This window comes from Macadamia integrifolia, unplaced genomic scaffold (assembly GCF_013358625.1).
Source record: "Macadamia integrifolia cultivar HAES 741 unplaced genomic scaffold, SCU_Mint_v3 scaffold1381, whole genome shotgun sequence".
Taxonomy (NCBI): Eukaryota; Viridiplantae; Streptophyta; class Magnoliopsida; order Proteales; family Proteaceae; genus Macadamia; species Macadamia integrifolia.
The window spans coordinates 130,921-151,022 of NW_024868184.1; the positions used below are offsets into that span (position 1 = coordinate 130,921).

The 20,102-nt window shown below is 38.3% G+C and overlaps 1 protein-coding gene across 1 annotated transcript in view; it reads right to left on the reverse strand.

The window, feature by feature from the left end:
- Positions 1–821: 821 nt before the first annotated feature.
- LOC122063622 (ribosome biogenesis protein NSA2 homolog) overlaps positions 822–20,102 on the reverse strand; it is a 27,077-nt gene continuing 7,796 nt past the window's right edge. Inside the window, exons 4-9 of the mRNA XM_042627321.1 lie at positions 14,388–14,496; positions 14,233–14,301; positions 13,838–13,895; positions 1,388–1,623; positions 1,232–1,283; positions 822–1,158 (exon numbers count right to left, since the gene is read on the reverse strand). Coding sequence (XP_042483255.1) covers positions 1,091–1,158; positions 1,232–1,283; positions 1,388–1,623; positions 13,838–13,895; positions 14,233–14,301; positions 14,388–14,496 — 592 coding nt within the window. The 3' untranslated portion in view covers positions 822–1,090. The remainder of the gene's footprint in view (positions 1,159–1,231; positions 1,284–1,387; positions 1,624–13,837; positions 13,896–14,232; positions 14,302–14,387; positions 14,497–20,102) is intronic.

The window sequence follows — 20,102 nt, forward strand, 5'->3', positions numbered from 1 at the left end:
GATTACATTTTAAATCCTAACAATAGTGTCGCCTCTTTCCAACCTGAGTACCTCAAATGAGCATGATTTTCTCAATAGTGCCTAATCTCATGGCCAGTTGAGTCCCAATGTTGAGCTCCAGCCAGCAATTCGAAGCTAGTTGAATCCCGAAGGTTATCCAGAAGAAATCCCAATCCTGAGTGGGTTTCTAGGGCTCCAAGACTATTGGGGTTACCAGCGACCGACCAAGGTTCCCCTCGGCAAGAACGTTATCCAAATCAGTGCGGTGTTGGAATTGAAACAGAAATTTATTAGGCGCTAGAGCCTAGGGGAGAGACATCAACGGGGAACATTGGGTTCCAAGCATTAACCACTGCCTCTGTCACCGCTTGCTTCCGGTATCATTTGCCTTCTAGAATGTAACCGACTAGAACATTGGACAATGAATTGGATGCCCTTTCAAGAAGGAAGGAATCATTTTCAGTAGCAACGTGGGGTATGTCACTAGGGACAGTCGGTGACGGTAGCAGAAGATATTGGTGTTTCTGGAAGATGGGGGTCAGGCACTATTGAGTGGGTGTGGACTAAGGAGTAATCATTATCAACAGGCGGGAGGAGAATTCCCCTCCTCATATAGCTTTCAAATGAAAGAGTGAGGACTGATGAGTTATCATTGTCAACAGGAGGGAGGAGATTTTCCCCTCCTCATATAGCTTTCAAATGAACTCAGATAGTTCCCCAGAACCACCGATTTTTCAAATACGAGTTTTCGATTGTCCTTTTAGATACCTACTCTGCAAATTATATTTTAAAAAGAGATCAATGTAATCTTCCCCGACTCATATGGCAACACATATGATCCCCAGGGCTACATGGGAGGAGCCTGGGAAATCCCTTCTATTCTTTTTTTTTTTTGGATAGAAGAAAGGAAAAAAGTTAATCTAAGAATAATACTTCCGAGGTCCGTAATTAACGAACCAAAACACTTACCTACTCAAAATTAGGATCTGTCCCATGCAAAACCACTTAACTGGTGACAAGAACAGTTCAGATTGCTCTCTTGTTACAAAGGTTCTCCATATGGGCACAAGGGTACCAAGAGTAAACTCCTCTAGACAAGCAGAACAGCATTGATACAACCATCATTCTCTGGGTTATTTGTAACTTGAGCATATTTTCCTGTAACCATCAAACCACATTAGCAGAAGAAAGAATGTAAACATAATAGGAACCAGAAAGAAGAATCTCTCACCCCACACAACTTTCCCAGCTGGAGTAACCAGACCTAGTTCACTAACATTCACCTGTAGAGTAAAAAAAAATTCATAAATCAAAGATAGGTCTTCAGGGTGGTTCAAAGGGATGAAAGCTATCAACACAACTACCAAAGTAAAGCTCTTCATATTACCTCAACGATGGTTCCCTTGGTGATAACACCCAAAGAAGTGTACATCTGACCGTTGGGATTTTTCTTAACTCCAATAATCTCTAGATTAAATGTGCACTTAAGCTCAGGGTGTGTGACATGGGCTTTGGTGAACCGCAAACCTGTCGGACGAATGAAGCGCTCATACTTTGGAGGCTTCCTTGTAAAACTAGGTCCCACGAATGTGGCCTTGGTTACCATCCTCTTCCATTGTTTTGCTGCAAAATCAAAAATGTTCAGAAACTTTCGTCAATTTTGAATAACAAAAAGATTTTATAAAGGAGATGAGAATGCCCACAAGAAAGGAGAGGAGAGTAAACACACTGACTATAAATTGCATCTCTGCTTTCATGATTTAGAATGACATGTAATTGAGTCAAAATCCATAAGTCAAACAAGAACTAAAAGAATTTCATTTTTTTTTTTTATAGGTAAAAGAATTTCAATTTCATCAAGTAGACATAACAAAAACAGGCCTGATTCATGTGTTGTCAGTAGAATGCAATAAACCAAAAACGAAACATCTGAGTTTCACTCCTAAATCACAATACCAAATATAAGTGTAGTGCTAAGTCCTTGGTGAGGATCCAGGCTTCTCATATTCTAATCAGGAATGCATCCATGTCAACCATCAAAGAGATCTCCACTATATGTAATATATCAAGCTTGAAATTTGTCTCGATGTGATTTGACTAGAAAATAGTTTCCTTCATAAAAGTTGTTTGCTTCAAACAGGCATTTTATCTCACTTAGCATTGTGCGCCTCAATCATTTGGTGGCTTAGGCACCTTGTTTGCATTTTCTACATTTGGTGACACTTTCGACTTCCAAGTTACCCACAAGGATTAAAGTATCGGCATTGGTCATTGTATCGGTCAGCCAAAATTAAGATACATATTTGAGGGTATCATATCAGGGATATGCTAAAGATATGCATATAAACGGATATGAAACACTTTTTGATACAATTTTGCATAAAAAACAAAAATTAAAAAAAAAAAAACTATATATAACACATGTATTATGCATAACCACTAAGATGGAGAGTATCACATTAAGAGACAAGTATATTCAATTGAAATTGTTCAAAATGATGAGATTTCTTACATTTTTTCTTTGTCATTGCCATTGTGATGAGTGCTATGAAGAGTGACGTGCTCGTTCATAGTCATAGCTAAGAGCTTCTTCTTGAATATGAGTGCTATGATAATGTTGTGCACTTATCGGACATAGGCATAATTTTTTATAGAACTTGTGGATTGGTTGTTTGTATGCAACATATAAAAAATTACACACATTTTGGACAAGCAAGGTGCAATAGATCTAAGAAATTTAGAAATTTTTTGAAACCCTCAATTTTTTTGGGAAAAAAGTGTGCAAATCCATTCAAATCTTGAGTTTTCTTTATATTGTGAGTCACAATCAGTTTTTATAACAATTTATAGAAACAAAAAAAAAAAAAAATGATAACTAAAGGATCATTTGACAAAAAAGCAAGACTTGAAACAACAAATTACCAAAAAATATAATGTTCTTCAACTTGAATGCCACTTTGATTTGAATCCTTGCCTAAATACTTGCTTGAATCACTTCTCCTTTGTTGTCTATCCCTAATATATGACACTCATTGCTTGAATCCTTGCCTAAATATGCTACAACCAAATTGGAAGAAAAAACCCGCTCCCAAATGAAGAATTTTGTTTCAAACAAGTGTAAAAAGCCCCTTCCAAGCCAAATGGCTCCTATATGTATCGGTATTGGCCGATACATACCGATACATATCGATACTACATGGAATTTTAACATACTCAAACATGCGTTTCGGTTTGTATCGTACGTATCGGCATGCATCGGCCAATACATACCAATATGGTACGATATGTACCGATACAGTATGATACATACCGAAACAATATGGATTTTATTTTTTCCCTAAATCGTACGGTGTGTATTGTATCGATACCGATTGATACCGATGTATATCGACCGATACGGTATGATATGCACCGGCACTTCAAACCTTGGGTATGTGTTCACAGTCATCTATAAGCTTTGAAGGATACTTCATAGATAGGGATATTAAGGTTTTAAGTATCGGTGGCATCGTACCGTATCCGCTGATACGATTCAAGAAAAAAATATAATCCATATCGTTTTGATATGTATCGTACCATATCGGTATGTATCAATCGATATACGCCAATACATACGATACATACCGAAATGCATGAGTATGTTTTTAAATTTCCATGCAATATTGGTACGTATCGATGTCGCCGATACACACCGATATGGTATGATACGTACCAACATGGTATGATACATGCTTTATATGGGTCATTTGGCTTGGGAGGGGTTTTTCACACTTGTTTGAAATAAAAATTTTCATTTGGGAGGGTTTTTTCTTCTAACTTGGTGTTAGTATATTTAGATAAAGATTCAAGCAAGGAGTAGCACATATTAGTGATAAACAACAAAGGAGAAGTGATTCAAGCAAGTATTTAGGCAAGGATTCAAATCTAAGTGGCATTCAGTTTAAATAGTCAACCTCACCAGTCACCTCTATTTCTAATTTGCAAAGAATTTGTTCCTGGAATTGTTGTTCCTTCATTGAAGGAATCTAGAATTAATACCCGGGCTGTCTTTACAGTTCATAAAGGCTCTAGCTCAGGTGGCCCCCTTGCATATAGCTATAAATAGACTCCCCTTCTGTCAGAAGACTGTGTCATAGTCCCATGCCTGCCAATTCTAATCAGAGGGCTCTTAGGCTGCTGATATAAGTTAATTACTTACCACAAGGATTTTCCCTTCTCTGGCTAATTTGGATTCCAGAAAGGACCATTAAACTTGGGGTTGCTATATCAGCACTATATATATATAGATATATATATATAGAGAGAGAGAGAGAGAGAGAGATGTGTCGTGGCTGTTGCTTGTTATTGGGTAAAGCTTTAGGCTGCCCAATTGGTTCTATCCAAGGATAAGAACTCTGATCTTGAGGCAGGTTTTAACCCCGCTTGAAACTGCGATATGGGCCAAAACCTTCGAAAACTGGTATTTTCTGGTCAAAAGTCGACATGTTATAGGTTGTTCAAAACTAGTCGAAATTGGGCAGTTCAAAACTAGTCAAAATTGATCGAAACTTGGTACTTTTCAGTCGAAACTGGTCGAATTACTGAAATATGAGAAATATTGTCGAAACCAGATTGAAACCACCTACATATTGAATTCGACCACGCATCTCGTCCCGGGCTAGCTCGAAACTAGAAAAATTTGTTTAAAACTTCAAGCTTTGACCAAGATTTAGAACTATGGTTCTATCTCTTTCCCTCTTGACTAAACTTAGGCCTGAGTTCCTCTCAGGTAAGATCCTTCCAGCCATCCCTTCTCTCTTCTTTCTGTTTAGACTTTCCAGAACCCCTGTTTTTTGAGTAATTTTTTGCTATCTTGCCTCTTCCATAACTCACTCGCTACTTGCTAGTTTAACTTCAAGTTTTCTACTTAGTTTTCAGTCGACATTCTCTTTCTTGTTGCCTCACACTATTTGACTGTTAGTTCTTCTATACTGTGAGATCTAGGTATTCTGCTCCTTTTTCTGGTCTCACTGTAGTTGTTCCATCTCAGCATCTTAACTTCTATGATTTAATTATTGCTGGCTGTGGATTAGTTACTTTGTGCAAAATCCTTCCTAAAATTTCAGCATCATCCAGATTGTCTTTGAGCTGTTATAGTTCACTTGTTTGGTTCAGTTCTACCGCTGGTTCTGTTAATGTGGAGAAAGAAGAAAATTCTTCTTAATTACAACCAAGGACAGAATTTTTATTTTATTTTTTCTAAATTATCCCAGGCCATTTAAAATATCAGATTGACCCTTTCTTCTAAAATTTATTTACAATTCTGTCCTAAGTTCTGTTTGCTTCACAAAAGGATCCTAAACTGTTCTGGATATTTACGAAGCTGTCATTGGTTGTTGAATTTGAGTTATTTATCATTTTTGTGGGCCCATAACGACCCAATCTTGGTCTCTCCAAAACATGATTGTTACATTTGCAATATATGAAAAACTATACATTTAACTTTGGTCATTGGTGTGAGAGTTTTTATTTAGATTTTCAGTTTTATAAAAGAACTTATTACAACAGGAACTAAAGGTTTTCTCTATTTACTATGATGTCCAGGTGCTTAAGAACTTGAACAGTAATTTATGATTGATCATTTCTTTATGTTCCTTGTGTTGGAGTCCAAACTCTGTGTGTGTGTATATATATATATATATATATATCTAAGAACACACTGAGGGGCATTCCATCCTGATGCCAGATAATAATGAAATGATGTCGAAATGTCACCATATACATTCAGATGGTATACTGGAATAGAATCATCCTGAAAATTCTCCACTGGCTTATAAATAAGTTCTTATTCAAAATTTGAAAATTATGACATTTATTTTTTCTTTTAGACATTGTGTTCACTTCAACTAGATTCTTATGGTCAGGTAGGGAGGACAATGTGATATGCTTTACAATCAGACATTGCCTTTGCTTCTAAGGGACTCAAAGACGCTCAACAGACTATGTACTAAATAACTTACTCATTTTCCTTTTTCTTTTCTTTTTTAATCATTGTTTCTGGTTCCTTTGTTCCAGTGTATGACTAGCTCATTCACAAATATCAAAGCATTGAGCAGAGATATATTTAGTAAATATTTTAGTACTTCAAATATGGGCTATGGAGTCTTCGTACCATTATGCTTTTTAGGGCTATGGAGACTCAGTACCATCATGCTTTTTAGTGGTCTTGGCACACACCATGTGAAATATCGATTTCCTCATCAATCCAAGGTGTTTACTTTATGGGTTCCATTTGAAAGGTCATATTGTAATGACTAATGACCTGGCCCTTTACCCTTGGCATGATCTTGTCCATTTTGGCCCATGCGCCTCATGGCTTTAAAACGCGTCATACCAAGTTAAGAAAGCCACCCTTTTATCAATAGCTCAGTTTCATTCTACCTACCTTATGTGGGACTAAAGGCATACCCCCTCAATGCCTCTTCTGTTTCTTGCCCAACCCTTAGGGCTCAACGGATCAGCGCCATTTCTTTGGCGTGACACATATGTCCCAAATAAGTTGGCTGATCAGATTCTGTTAAACCACCTATTGCTTGGATCTCTTTTGATCACCAATAATACATCAACTAGGGGTGAAACAGGGCCAGGATTTTTGAAACCCCAGACCAACCTTGAGCCCTCTTAGCTCAGCCCAAGCCCAACCCAGCCCTGAGGTTGGGCTGAGAGCCAAGCTGGCCCTTATTGACCCTGATTTTTGCCAAGGCCGGGCCCTTTTTTGGTCATTTGTATCCTTATATGCACTAAATAACGATTAAATATTCAATATCAATCATTCTTAAAAATATTGCTAACATATTATAATAAATCAAGAAAACATTGACCTACAATATATCAATAACATGTAAATACAGACACTTTAAAATGACAATTGGTTCATAAACAAACTTCAAAGTTCTTTCAAACCTCCCCCCCCCACACACACACACACCATGTAAATACAGACATTTTAAAATGAAATTGGTTCAGAAACAAACTTCAAAGTTCTTCAAACCTCTCCTAGCCCCCCCCCCCCCCCCAAAAAAAAAAAAAAAAGATTAATTAGGGTCAAGCTGGGCTGGGCTCAGTCTAAGGCTTTTGAACCCGAACTCACCGTGCAGGCTGAAAAGCTCAGTCCATGCTCAGAGTGGGCTTGGGTTCACAAGGAAAAAGTTACACCCCTAGCATCAACACTATATGAGAAATGGTTGCATATTCCTATAAAGGGAAATTGCCTTTACATGGCCCCATTTGTTGGGGTTGGGTGTGTCTTGTATTTTATGGGTCTACATAATTATGATTGAGTCTATGTTTGTAATTGGGTCTGGTTTTGGGTTCATTACATGTACAGGGGTAAAATTGTAATTGTGTGGGGATTTGGATTTTTTTTATAAGTTTCTTATATATTGTCTCTATGTGGAAAACCCTACACATAAGTAAGGGGAGATCACTTTGTGAGGTAGAGAGTTTTTATGGCATAGTGAAAAATCTCTAGTTCTCTTAGGTTGATGTAAGCATTTGCACTAAACCACATTAAATTCCTCGTGTTGTGTGTGATTGTTTGCTTGGTTTCTTCCTCTTGGTCGTGTATTCATCCCACCCAAATGGCATTAGAGCGAGGTTTGGCAGATCCTTGCAGCTTGTGTACGGGTATCTGAGGAAAGGTTGGTGCGTAAGGAGAGTAAAAGAAGGTACACGAATAGATTGTTTTTTTTTTTTTCCTCATAAGTCTGTGGACCTGATTTTCTTTTACGGCATGTGTGTTCATGTAAAAGAGGAAGAAAGAGATTGCACTGAGAAGGATAAAATTTGAAACCCATAAAGAAGAAACAGAAGGAAAGAAGACTACACGTAGTCCGAGAAGGAGGAGAATAAGTTATTCACCAAGGAAGATCTTTATAGAGGAAATAAATAGAAAAGCGAAAAGTATGAAGAATTGAAGGGAAGGAGTACTATTCGAAAAAGAAGGGTGGTAGTCATTGTCTTGTATGGTGTGTGATGTGAAGAAAATTCAAAAACTTGTGAGCCAGCTCCATACATGTTTGGATTTTGTACAGAAAATTTGATTTTGTATAAGAGGTGCAGAACGGAGGCTGAAGTTTTTTTCAGCGTTTTGGATTCAATGGAAGGGACAGATCAGGCATATTCCGTTTTGTTGGTGACGATCTTGTGGGTAGGTGCAAAGATCAATGGTAATCAGGTTCATTGAAGTTGATGGCGGGCATGGAGGGCACAAATCTGGTAAATCCGATTGTGGTGAAGGGTTCAAGGTTCTCAATAAAACGCTTCAATGGCCATAATGACTTCACCTTGTGGCAATAATATGGGAAGAATATTCTTACGCAAGAGGGGACAATCAAGGCTCTCAGGAAGAAATTGGAAAAGCTGAAGAAGATGGAGGATGAGTGGCAAGAGTTGAAGTATCTAGGAACCAACACGATCTAGTTGGATCTTGTGGAGAACACTCTTTGGGAGATCACTGGTTAGCAGATCCAAAGTAAGTCTGGGCGAAGCTAGATAGCAGGTACAAGTCTAGGTCATCGACAAATAGGATGTTTTTTAAGAAACAATTATGTAGCCTTCAGTTGTCAAAGGGATAGAAATTTGAGGTACACTTGGATGTGTTCAACAAGATATTGACGGCATTGTCAGTTTTAGATGTTAAGATCGAAGAGGAGGACAAGGCACTTCTTTGGCACCACTACCTCCATTTGATCATATTGTGACTACACTATTGTTTGGTGAGGATACTCTCAAACTTAACAAGGCTATTGCTGCTTTTTAGATGAATAAGACATGGTGAAAAAAATAACAATGAGGATGTGCTAGAGCGTAGTGCATTGGTTACAATTGGTGGTCAGGGGAGAGGCAAATCAAATGAGAGACTAGAGGAGTTTGACAAGTACAAGGGTCGCTCTAAGTCAAAAGGCTGCAAAATTGCTTGCCATTATTGCGAGGAGGAAGTTCATATAAAGAGGAATTGTCGAAGTGTAAGGACAATAAGAAAGAAGAGGATAAGGAGTGATGGAGATAAATCATCAAATGTTGTTGTGGAAGGGTTTGAGAATGATTGTTCAGGTAAGGCTTACTAAGTGGACTGTTTAGGAAACCTTTGCCATTCTTATAAACAGAAAATCCGAATATGGGATCCCTAAGTCACTGGTCACATAGGTCAAAGCAAGTGTTATGTGAATATCAGGATTATTAGATAAGTATATTTCGCATGGAGACAAAGGACATCAATCTTGTGGAGGAAAGGGGAAATTAGAGAAGGAAACACGCCCTGTTTGTTGGATGGTTACAACAACAAAATCAGAATGCACAAGTCAAAAAGATTTTTTGTCAAGGTTTCCGATGATTGGACCATCCTTATTGATAGACTAGGTACCACCATTAATGATGATTGAGCCAAGGTCTAGAAGGAATTGAAGTATCTCCATTCAATGTCTAGATTCCTAGTTTTCAATTTTTTAGGAAGTCGGACCTCTGTTTCTGTTTTATATTTTTATCTTTTGATAGGAGTTTTCAGGGATCCAGTAATACAAGTTGTCACTGAAGTTTTTGACAAGCTAAATCTCGTCTGTGTTTTTCAGATGACAGCTCTGAAGTCTGCAAACAAGGAGTTGAAAGGAATGATGAAGACTGAAGATTCAAGACATAGATGTGTGTATTTCTTATCCGTGTTTCTATCTTACATCTTAGATAGAAATTGATGAAATTGAAGAAGTGATTCTTCTTATGATAGAACATGCAAGATGAGATGATGGACCTGGTGGATGTGAGCACAGAAATTCAAGAATCTCTTGGTAGAAGCTATAATGTTCCTGATGACAGACGAGAAAGAACTCATAGGTGGTGAGTTCAATATCATACAGTATGATGATTGTGCGAATTGTTCTTCTGCCACAAAAATAAATTTTGATGAATTTCTACTGTATAAGGAAAACCCTGGGCCTTCATTTTAATTTAATCTTCCGTAGAAAAAGTTTCTGTATAATTTTATTTTGGGTTCTGTGATCAGAGCTTGATGCCTTGGAAGCTGACATGGGAATGGAGACAGAATCTGATGGGGTGCCCTCTTATCTTCAACCTGATAAGGAATCAGATGTCGAATCAGAGCTCAAATTACCTTCAGCTCCATCAGGGCATGCAGTGCCACCAGGCAGGCATAATGCCCAGGTACATTTGACCTCCATCTGTTCTGTTATTAGCTTATTAAGTTGCTACAATATATGAAGAAAAGGCTATATCTTTTTATCAATTATAGACATGACCCTCGTACAAAATTTATTTGTGAAGTCTTTGAGAAAATCAATACCCGCTATGTCTTATGTTGCAGTAGCTCCTACTTTTGGAGTTCGCTGAGGCATATAATTTGCAGACGCATCTTTCTTTTTTCCCCACCCCCCCCCCCCACCTCCTTTTCCTTTTGAGGTTTGCCTTTTTGATTTCCTTTTTCCTTTTCACTCCACAGCGCTACTGGAGCATTGGAAAGAATAGGATGATTTTTCTGTTCCTTTCGAAATCTGTGTTCAAAGGAGGGTGAGTTGCCCACAAGGCTATCGCCCCCTAAAACAGTTCTGCGACCATTTTTATTTCTAGGATTTTAATAAAAAAAATTTTTAATCTAATAAATAGATGTCCCATATTACTGTTTGGTCAAGTTATTTTTTATGATCTCTCTCCATTATTGGAAAAAAAAAAAAACTACTTGATTCTTCCTAAAATCTCTCCCTAACCACTTTCCTGTGATTCCCTACCTCCTACCATTCCAACACAACCACACTTTCTATAGAGTCTAATCTTGCACCATTCTCTCTCTCTCTCTCTCTCTCTCTCTCTTAACTTCTTCAATTGTTCCAATACACAGCTTCACTTTCTACAGATAACAATCTGAGGCTCCCTTTCTTGCCATCCAACTAACTCCTTAAATGTCTCTCATCTCTCCCCTATATTCTTTCTAGTTTTTACCACCTTAACTACTCTCCGTGTTTCTTAGGAGTATCTCTTAAAGTCTTCCATGTTTCTTACTAAGATTCTACCAGTCCTTTTAGGAGACGGACTCTCTTATACTGCTATACCACTTCTACAGAGAAACCATATTATATATTACCACTCATGTTTTAGAAGACAAGATCGTGAGAAACCTAGAATCCATTATAATTTTATGGTATGAAACAGTTGTACACTTTTCCTTTGTGAGTGGAGAATCCCCAAGAGGCAAGAGATACCCTGAGTCCCTATATACTTTCCCCCTTCTTGGTAAAGTAGAATTACAAATAAGAAAAAGGAACTTCATGTAGCCTCTAAACACTCCACCTGTGGACAATTATGGTGTCTGGCTTCAGGGCTTTTGTTATTTATTTATTTTTTGTCATTGTTACTCGTTTTATTTTTCCTATTATATCATTATTATATGGTGGGTAAGTAATGGTTTATTAAGTAGAAAAAGTAGAGTACAATGTAGTAGTCATAGTTATCAAGGCATCATCAAGGCGCCTCTAAGGCAAGACCAAGGCGTTAAGGCGGTATGGGTAGGCTAAGCCAGTCATACGCTTTATGAGTTTCACATAAGGCGACCGCCTTATGACGCCTTATAGCGCCTTGCGACCAAGGCATACACCTTTTATTTTTTTTTTTTTTTTTTTTTTTTTTTTTTTTTTAATGTATTGTATTACCATATATTCCATATCTTTGTTATGATTGGCAAGTTTATGGGAATTCTGCACACTTGAGAACTATGGGATCAAAGTCTATATAAAGTAAAAAAACCACACTTTGGTTTAACAAATCACAGATCACAAAATCCTTTTGGCTATTTTCTTCTTTGTTTGGGAGAACTAGAGCATCAATGTTCCTCCATCAATTCCAGCTTTGGCAACTCTCCTGTGACGATTCTTCCTCCGACTTGTCTTCCTCAAGCCATTCCGTCTCCGGCAATGTACTCTTTTTACTTATTTTCTTCTCTTTATTTTTCTAGTTCTCTATTACTGAACGGAGATCTCCTTCTCATCTGTTTTTTCTTCTTTCTTTCTATTCCGCTTCCCTTTATCCCTTCTTCTCTTCCTTCATTCTTCTTCTTCCCATTCCAACAAGACTACCCTTCTCTTCTTTCATTCTTTTACTTCTTTCCTGGTTTTCTTTTCCCATTCCAGCGACACTGACCTTAGTTGCAGCCCTAATTAGACTAACAGGAGTAGAAACATAGTAGATGACCTTAGGCACTCATTTTGGCATCATAGAGGTAAATATAATAAATACTTACATATTTTAACAGCCTTTTTTTCTTCATATTTATAATGTTATTTCATAGTTATATTATATGCTATGATAAAGAAGAAGTTAGTTAATTTATTCACTTTATTGATTTGCTTTTTTTATGAATATCCTGCATTGGTATGAATCTTTAACCTTTATTTAGCATATAAGTAGAATTATATAATTTTTAATATGCTATTTATGCCAAATGAAATGGTTACATAAAAAAATAAAAATAAATAAAATAAAATAAAAACTACACTAGAACGCTTTATTCGATAAGGCGACGACTTATGCCTACCCTATTATCAAAGTGCTTCGAAAGCCCCTCAACGCCTCCATCGCCTTCCCGCCTTCATAACTATGGAACCAGCATGGCACTCTTCATGACACTCATCACAATGGCAATGGCAATAGAAAAAATGTAAGAAACTTCATCATTTTGAACAATTTCAATTGAATATACTTCTCTCAGTGCAATACTCTCCATTTTAGTGTTTATGCATGATACATGTTATATATAGCTTTTTTTTAACTATTTTTTATGCAAAAGTGTATAAAGAAGTATTTCCTATCCATTTATATGTGTATCTTTAGCGTATCCTAACATATCCCTGATACAATACGATATCTTCCGATACGTATCTTAACTTTGGCTGACCGATACCGATACTTTAATCCTTGCACATACCTGCATTATAAAAATTTTGGCAGAGTCTGGAATTGCAAACTCCTACTATCACTTTTGATGCAGAGAGAAGTCCATGTGAGATGGTGATGAGTTAATTTGAAACTAGAATCCAAGAAAAACAACCAATTGATATTGGAACTAATTGAGGGCAACCCCAAACCATGTTTGCTATTGCACCATCTTGGAAGCCATAACAATTTTTAACCAATGATTATGCACATCCTCCTTCCTCAATTTCTCATCAGTTCAACCTCCGGCATCCTAGGTCCTATCCCACATTACTTTAGCCTCCTTCAGTTTCCACCATCGAACTTCTGATTTGATGCATTTGCAAGCCTTCTTTGCATGTGAGCCATAGCAATTATTAACCTAAGCCAATCTTTTCACCTACTAGAACAACTCCTATGTTGAAATTCCAACTCTAGGCTTCTTTATCTCACCACTCGTCCATCTCAACATCTGTTGTCTCAGAAATGTTTACAAATAATAACCTCCTCTATCTAACCAAGCTTGCCACCAATTTCGATTTAATTATAATTCTGACAAGGGATTTAGAAGGTTGGAGTAATCAGATAGTACAATTAGTGCACAACAAAACAGAACCCAGTCCAATGTTCAAATCTTCGAGAAAAACGGATCCACAAAGCATCTCATTGCATAAAATAAGCCCAAAAACACATACATTAAAATGAGAAAAAATATAAAACAACCTTAGACAAACAGATACCAAAATTTACAGACACGTGCAGAGTAAAATGAGAGAAAAAGATTAAACAACATTAAACACTATAAAAGATATATAAAAGATATCAAATTTACTAATCAATATAAGAATTTAAAAAAAATAATAAGAATAACATAGAAGAAACTCACTTTTCCGTTTACCAGACCTGACAACCCTAAACATCTCATCTTCAGCAACAGGTCTCACCTGTAGAAGAAAATAGCATCCCACTATAAAGTTCTCCAACAGTCAGAAATGTACTGATAAAGAAAATTTGCAATGTAAGTTGAAAATCTCTGCGCGTAAAACCAAAGACAGTTAACCACAAACATAGGCATAAAAACATTAGATTGCCCTTTTGGCAGGTGTCTAACTCCAGCATTTTTTTTTTTTTGGTTTTTTTTTTTTTTTTTTTTTTTTTTTTTTTTGGGGGGGTGGGGGTGGGGGTGGGGGAGTGGGGGAGTGGGGAGGACTAAAGTAGGGAGAAACTCAAAGAAGCACATCTGCAAATAATAATAGAGGCCCAAGGTCAAAAATTACTTACCTTAGGTAGTGGAACTTCCCATTTACCAGCTTTCTCTTTCCTCTTTTGCTTAATAGTGTTGCTAAGAACCTGCATAAACCATTGACTTCATAAATAGCATGCATGAAACTGTGAAACCAGCACAAAGAACTATCTGATTGACATGAACTACGAACCTTTGCCCTTGTTGTTGTTTCACGATCCAGAAGATAAGCAGGAACAGCTCCTTCATGAACCTCGTCATCCACCTTACGCATACTAGATGATTCTTCATGCATAGCCAGCCTGTCAAAGTAAAAAATAATTTTAGTACAAGACCAGTTGAAAGTTCGAGGGAAAACTAGTAATTGAAGAAATTTAAACCAATGTAGAGTAACATGAAATCTGTCACAATCATCTTGAACTGGTAAAAAAAAAAAGCATCTTCATTTTGAAATTCAAAAGCAAGACAATGAAATCAAAATGACGAGTAGACTATATAAAGGAGCAACTGCTAACCATGAAATACAAAAACAAGGAATTTCAAATAACATTTTAATAAAGATATGATTGTATTCTTCTACCATATACCAAACAAAGCATGAGAGCAGGCAATACTTAAATCAGATCAAAAGATGAGGATTTGTTGAAGGCTTTCAATAAATAGAGATTTGAAAATCCTTGACCATAGTTGTCACGGCATCAAATCGATCCGAGGCGATGGAGGGGTGGCTAATCGATTTGGCAATGAATCGTCCATTATGGCGTTGCCATGGCGGTTAAATCGCCCATGTGTCATTTTTTATTTTTCCTATTTTCTAAAATTTAGTATGATATTTTTTTTTTTTTCTCTATTTTCTAAAGTTATTTAGCATGCTACAAGCCTACAATATATACCCTATAACATATAAAACCAACATTAAGCAACATCAAATCATCAAAAATCAACATAGTCCTATCAAAATCACCCTGCATTTTACAAAAAAATCGACCGCCTAGTGAATCAGGCGTGACTTGGCGTCCATGGCGGTGCCATAGCGACGCCTATCAGCCAATGGCGACCGCCATTTGTGAGTCACATAAATCATAGCAGTGCCATGAACTTCTTTTTCCGCTAGGACGCCAAATCGCCGCCTTGGCGATGCCTAGGCGACGCCATGACAACTATGTCCTTGACTATAAGATAGTGTAGAGTACCAGAGTACCATAGTCGTACATGAACATACAAGGCGATGCATGCCAATACATGAGAGGGTATTTGACTAAATAAGGCTCTGAAATTTGACATGTGGCTAACATAGATCATGTCCTTTCTATTCTACAGTCAGAATGGCCACATTGTTTGTCAAATGGTGGATCATTTATGAAACCCTTCAATGGTATTGGGGACGAATGTGCAACCACAAAAAAGAAACCAAACAAACAATCACCACACAATACAAGGAATTTAACATGATTTGGCACAAATGCCCAAATCCACCTAAGAAAACCAAAAGATTTTTCCCTATGCCAAAAAAACTCTCTACACCACTCTCCACCTCACAACATGATCTCCCCTTGCTTATGTCTGGGGTTTTTTCACACAGAACCAAACCCTAAAAAAATCAAATTCCCACACAATTAAAATTTTACCCATGGTTTTGAACTTGTGGGGTTATTTTTTTGGAGCCACCACACCTCTGCCTTAGGCCTGACGAGGTCATGTTTGCAGAGGTTGAAGGGCATGCACCCTAAACTGATCTAGCAGAGTGGCCTCCCAGGCAAGAATGTTGGTAACATGAACTAGGAGATGGAATCTGTGCAATTTGGATTCTGCCTGCTTGCCATGTCGACAGAATTGTTATTTTCTATATCTGTTCTCTCTTCAGAAAGCAAATGGATCGTTTACTATTGGAGGAAGCAAAGGAAGGCTATTGAGAGTTAATGCTTTTGGATAGTCGCGTTGCTGTTGGAGCAATTGTTCATTGCTTCTTCTGCACCTTCATACAATATCCCTGCCCCTCATCCCACCTTCAACTTCATTGCTGATCGAGAGTAAGAGGGTTGGCACTTTTCCAGCCCCAAAATTGACTCAATGAATCCAAGGGGCCTCTTTTTTCTTATAAGAGGACTTACCAACACCAAATTCCTTAATGTTTACTTTCAATTTTACAAAACAAGATTTCCCTGTGAATTTCTACATCGCCTGTTCTTTGAGGATTTGGAGGTTTTAGTCGAAACTATGCTAGCATCATGGCACTCTTTCTTTGGTTGAACAAGCTTTCTCTCCCCTGTCCTGTCATTTTGGAAGTTGCATTGCCTGGTTATTGAATTAATCATGCAATGGTTCTGAATATGGATATTCAGATCTGTGATTGATGTGCAGGTCAATATGAATTGTTATTTTGGTTGGGGGGTGATAGGGGGAACACAAGATGTGGTAGTCATTAGAAGCTGGAGATGTTAAGAGGTAGAGATCTGGAGAAGTTAAAATAATTTGGTGACACACACCAGCTTGTCCTTCCTAGAGTGGCATTAGAATAATTCTCAAATTGTTTTTCCAAGAGAAAATAAAAACAACCACTGCCCATTCAAATTCAACTACTCAAGAATGTGCATGCCCCATGTAAATCACAGCAACCAGGTAGAAAATGGTTGGAAGATGATGTTGAGGGATCCAAATGCATCTCAAGTAATTTCAGAATATCAAATCAAAAAAAAAAAAAAAACCTTGACCATGAGGTCTTACGATGGTCAGCAAAAATAAGGCTAAATATTGGCGGATATGGAAAAAACAGCCCAACAGGCATAATCAATGATTCTCTGGCATGGATGTGAAGCCAAAGCAGAAACAACAGACAATGTCTTGAGGAAATTTTACAAACTTGAAGATGATAATTCGCCATGCTGTATGGTCTCACTCCTTATCCTAGGGTAAGCGGAACCCTCCCACAGTAAATACCTACTTTGACAGAGTGATGCTTTTCCAGGAAAGAAATTTTATAAGATGATATCTCAAGGGAGCCACCATTTGATACATTTGGGGGAATATTTAAAATCACCTCAGACTATTACTGAGAGATTATTGACCAGGAAGGCAGCCATGCCGGTTTTCCAGAGGGCTTTTGCATATGAGTTACCATGAGGTGTTCCTTCTGAGCCTCAAGATCAAAACAGCATAGCCATATTTTGACCCGTCTTGCCATCCATTTCTTAGACAGTTTCCAATTTTCTCATTGGCAAACAACATTGAATTAACTTTTGATGGGTTCTTCTTGGGCAACACTAGTCAGGGACATGTTCAGAAGCCATAATGGAAACATACATAAGTAATCAGGAGTCAGGACCAACTGGCACAGGGAGTTGAGTGACAGCTCCTTGTGTTCTTCCCATGCTGAAATCCACCCTCCTAGGCTTTGACAGTCCTCTATAGTTGGAGTTTGATAAATCCAGCAGCTGGTTGAGGACAACAACCTCGGGGCTCGAAGATTTGGATATTTATTCAAGTAGATAAAACAACAGGAACATCTCATTCCAGTGGACTCCATGATCTTCAAATGATATTGAGGATCAGTCAGCGAAAAGATCATTAGATAGGGGACTTCTCTACCTTCATTGCAATAAAGCTACTACTTTCAATTTTCTTGTCATAGGATTCTTCTCTTAAATCTTACTCACAAACCCACAGCAAATCATACAAGTGCACTCCCCTGTCAGTCTATGCTCGACATTTGCAGACTGCACCTCTATTAAGAGAATTCCCACAGCCTTGTGGTGCAAAGAAAATGAACTGCTACTCAACCTTTGATACAATTTTTAATTTCTACATATAGACCTCAGTTCTGCCAAGCATGGTTCTATCCGATCCCACATCAAATCCTCCAAAGCAGCTTTTTTTCTCTCTCCTTGAAACTAGAGTGCTGGAAGTAAATGCTTCCCGCATCTGCGCATCCATTGCCCCCTCCTGGTCCTTTTATCTCCAACTATAGCCATTGCCGTCGTATATGGATCCTGTGGAACCCCCTCCTCTGTTTCCCTCCTATCCTCTTCCTCCCAAGTGATCCAAATTTCCTTCTCCTCTCCCTCTGGCTCTCCTCTCTCTTTCTTCTCCGCCATCTATGCCCTCAATCGTGCCCCTAACCAGCTCGCCCTTTGAGCCGAGCTCAGATCCTTTGCCCTCTCTGTTGCTTCCCACTCCTAGGGCATTGGAGGGGATTTCAAAGTGGTCAAATCTAGTCTTGAGAAGATGGGTGGTGGCCCCATTGATTCCTCCTCTATCGATGACTTCAATTAGTGTATGGAAGAAATTGGCATGAATGATCTTCGATGGTCTAGATCAAAATTCACATGGCACAATCGCCATACTAGCTTAAATCGTGTGGCTTGCAAGCTAGACAAAGCCCTCGTCAATGAAGCTTGGCTCAATTCCTTTCACTCATCTCATTTTTGTTTTGACCTCCCTAACATCTCTGATCCCTCTCCCATGTCCCTCTTTGTGCAACATTACATCTCCTTCTGTCCTAAGCTCTTCAAATTCTTTGATATGTGGACCCTCTATCAGGGATTTCTTCCTTTGGTGTGTGATTCCTGGGCCGTCCCTGTCCACTCTTCCCCCCTCATTGTTTTTGCCAGAAAGCTAAAAAATGTGAAAGAAGCTCTCAAAAGCTGGAACACCAACACCTTTGGCAACATCTTGGCTCGTGTATTGACTTGCCAAGTCAAGTTGGACATTATTCAAGCCAGGCTCTAGCTTGATCTTCATAATCTCTCTCTCTTGCAGAGGAGGAGAAGATCGTTTCCTCGGAGCTCTATTCATAATCTCTCTCTCAAAAGCTAGAACACTCTTCCCCCCTCGTTGCTTTTGCCAAAAAGCTAAAAAATGTGAAAGGGGCTCTCAAAAGCTGGAACACCAACATCTTGGCTCGTGTCTTGACTTTGCCAAGTCAAGTTAGACAATATTCAAGCCAGGCTCCAGCTTGATCTTCATACTCTCTCTCTCTCTTGCAGATGAGGAGAAGATGGTTTCCTCGGAGCTCTATGCCCTTGTTTCCCAGGAAGAAAACTTTCTCTAGCATCTAGAATCAAGTGGCTTGAGCTGGGCAATTCCAATTCTGCCTACTTCCACTGTTCGCTCAAAGCCCGTACCAATGCCAACTCTATCCCCAAGCTTATATCTAGCAGGGGTACGGAGGTTCTGTGGCCTGATTACATCAAATCTGAGGTTGTCTCTTATTTTGATAATCTTTTCCATCATCCTCCCCCCTCTCAGTCCCCTTTACCCCTTGATCTCCTCAACAAGTTCATCCCTGACCACCTCCTCCCCTCCCTTCAGGCCATCCTCTATAATGATGAGATCCTGGCAACTGTTCTCTCCCATAATTCCAAAAAAGACCTTGGGCCTAATGGGTTCAGTATAAAACAGATGTTGACGGAACTTGGGCTTGAGTGCACTTTTTCTATGCAATTGTGGTGTGATAACCAAGCTGTAATCCATATTGCGTCAAATCCAGTGTTTCATGAGAGGACGAGACACATTGAGGTGGACTACCACTTTGTTCGAGAAAAGCTACAGCAAAGAGTTATCTCTACAAGTCATGTTCGCATAGGAGAACTTGCAGATGTTTTCACTAAATCTTTAGGGTGTGGTAGTTCTCTCCCCCGATCGAGATATCCTCTGTTTCTCCCAATAAAGATTGATTAAACCGTCAAATTTAGTGTGAAGTAGAATTATTAAGTAGATCCATTTTGGGGGGATTAATATTAATATGATCCATTAGAATAATTTATTGTTGGACCAATAAAATGAAATTTCGAGGCTCCTTTCAGAAAATACCCAATTGGTAATAAAGGTATCTTTTTTCTAAAGAGATTTGATTCGGAACTATTATATGTCCAAGGTCCAATATTGAAATCATATCAAAGGTTTTCCCTGA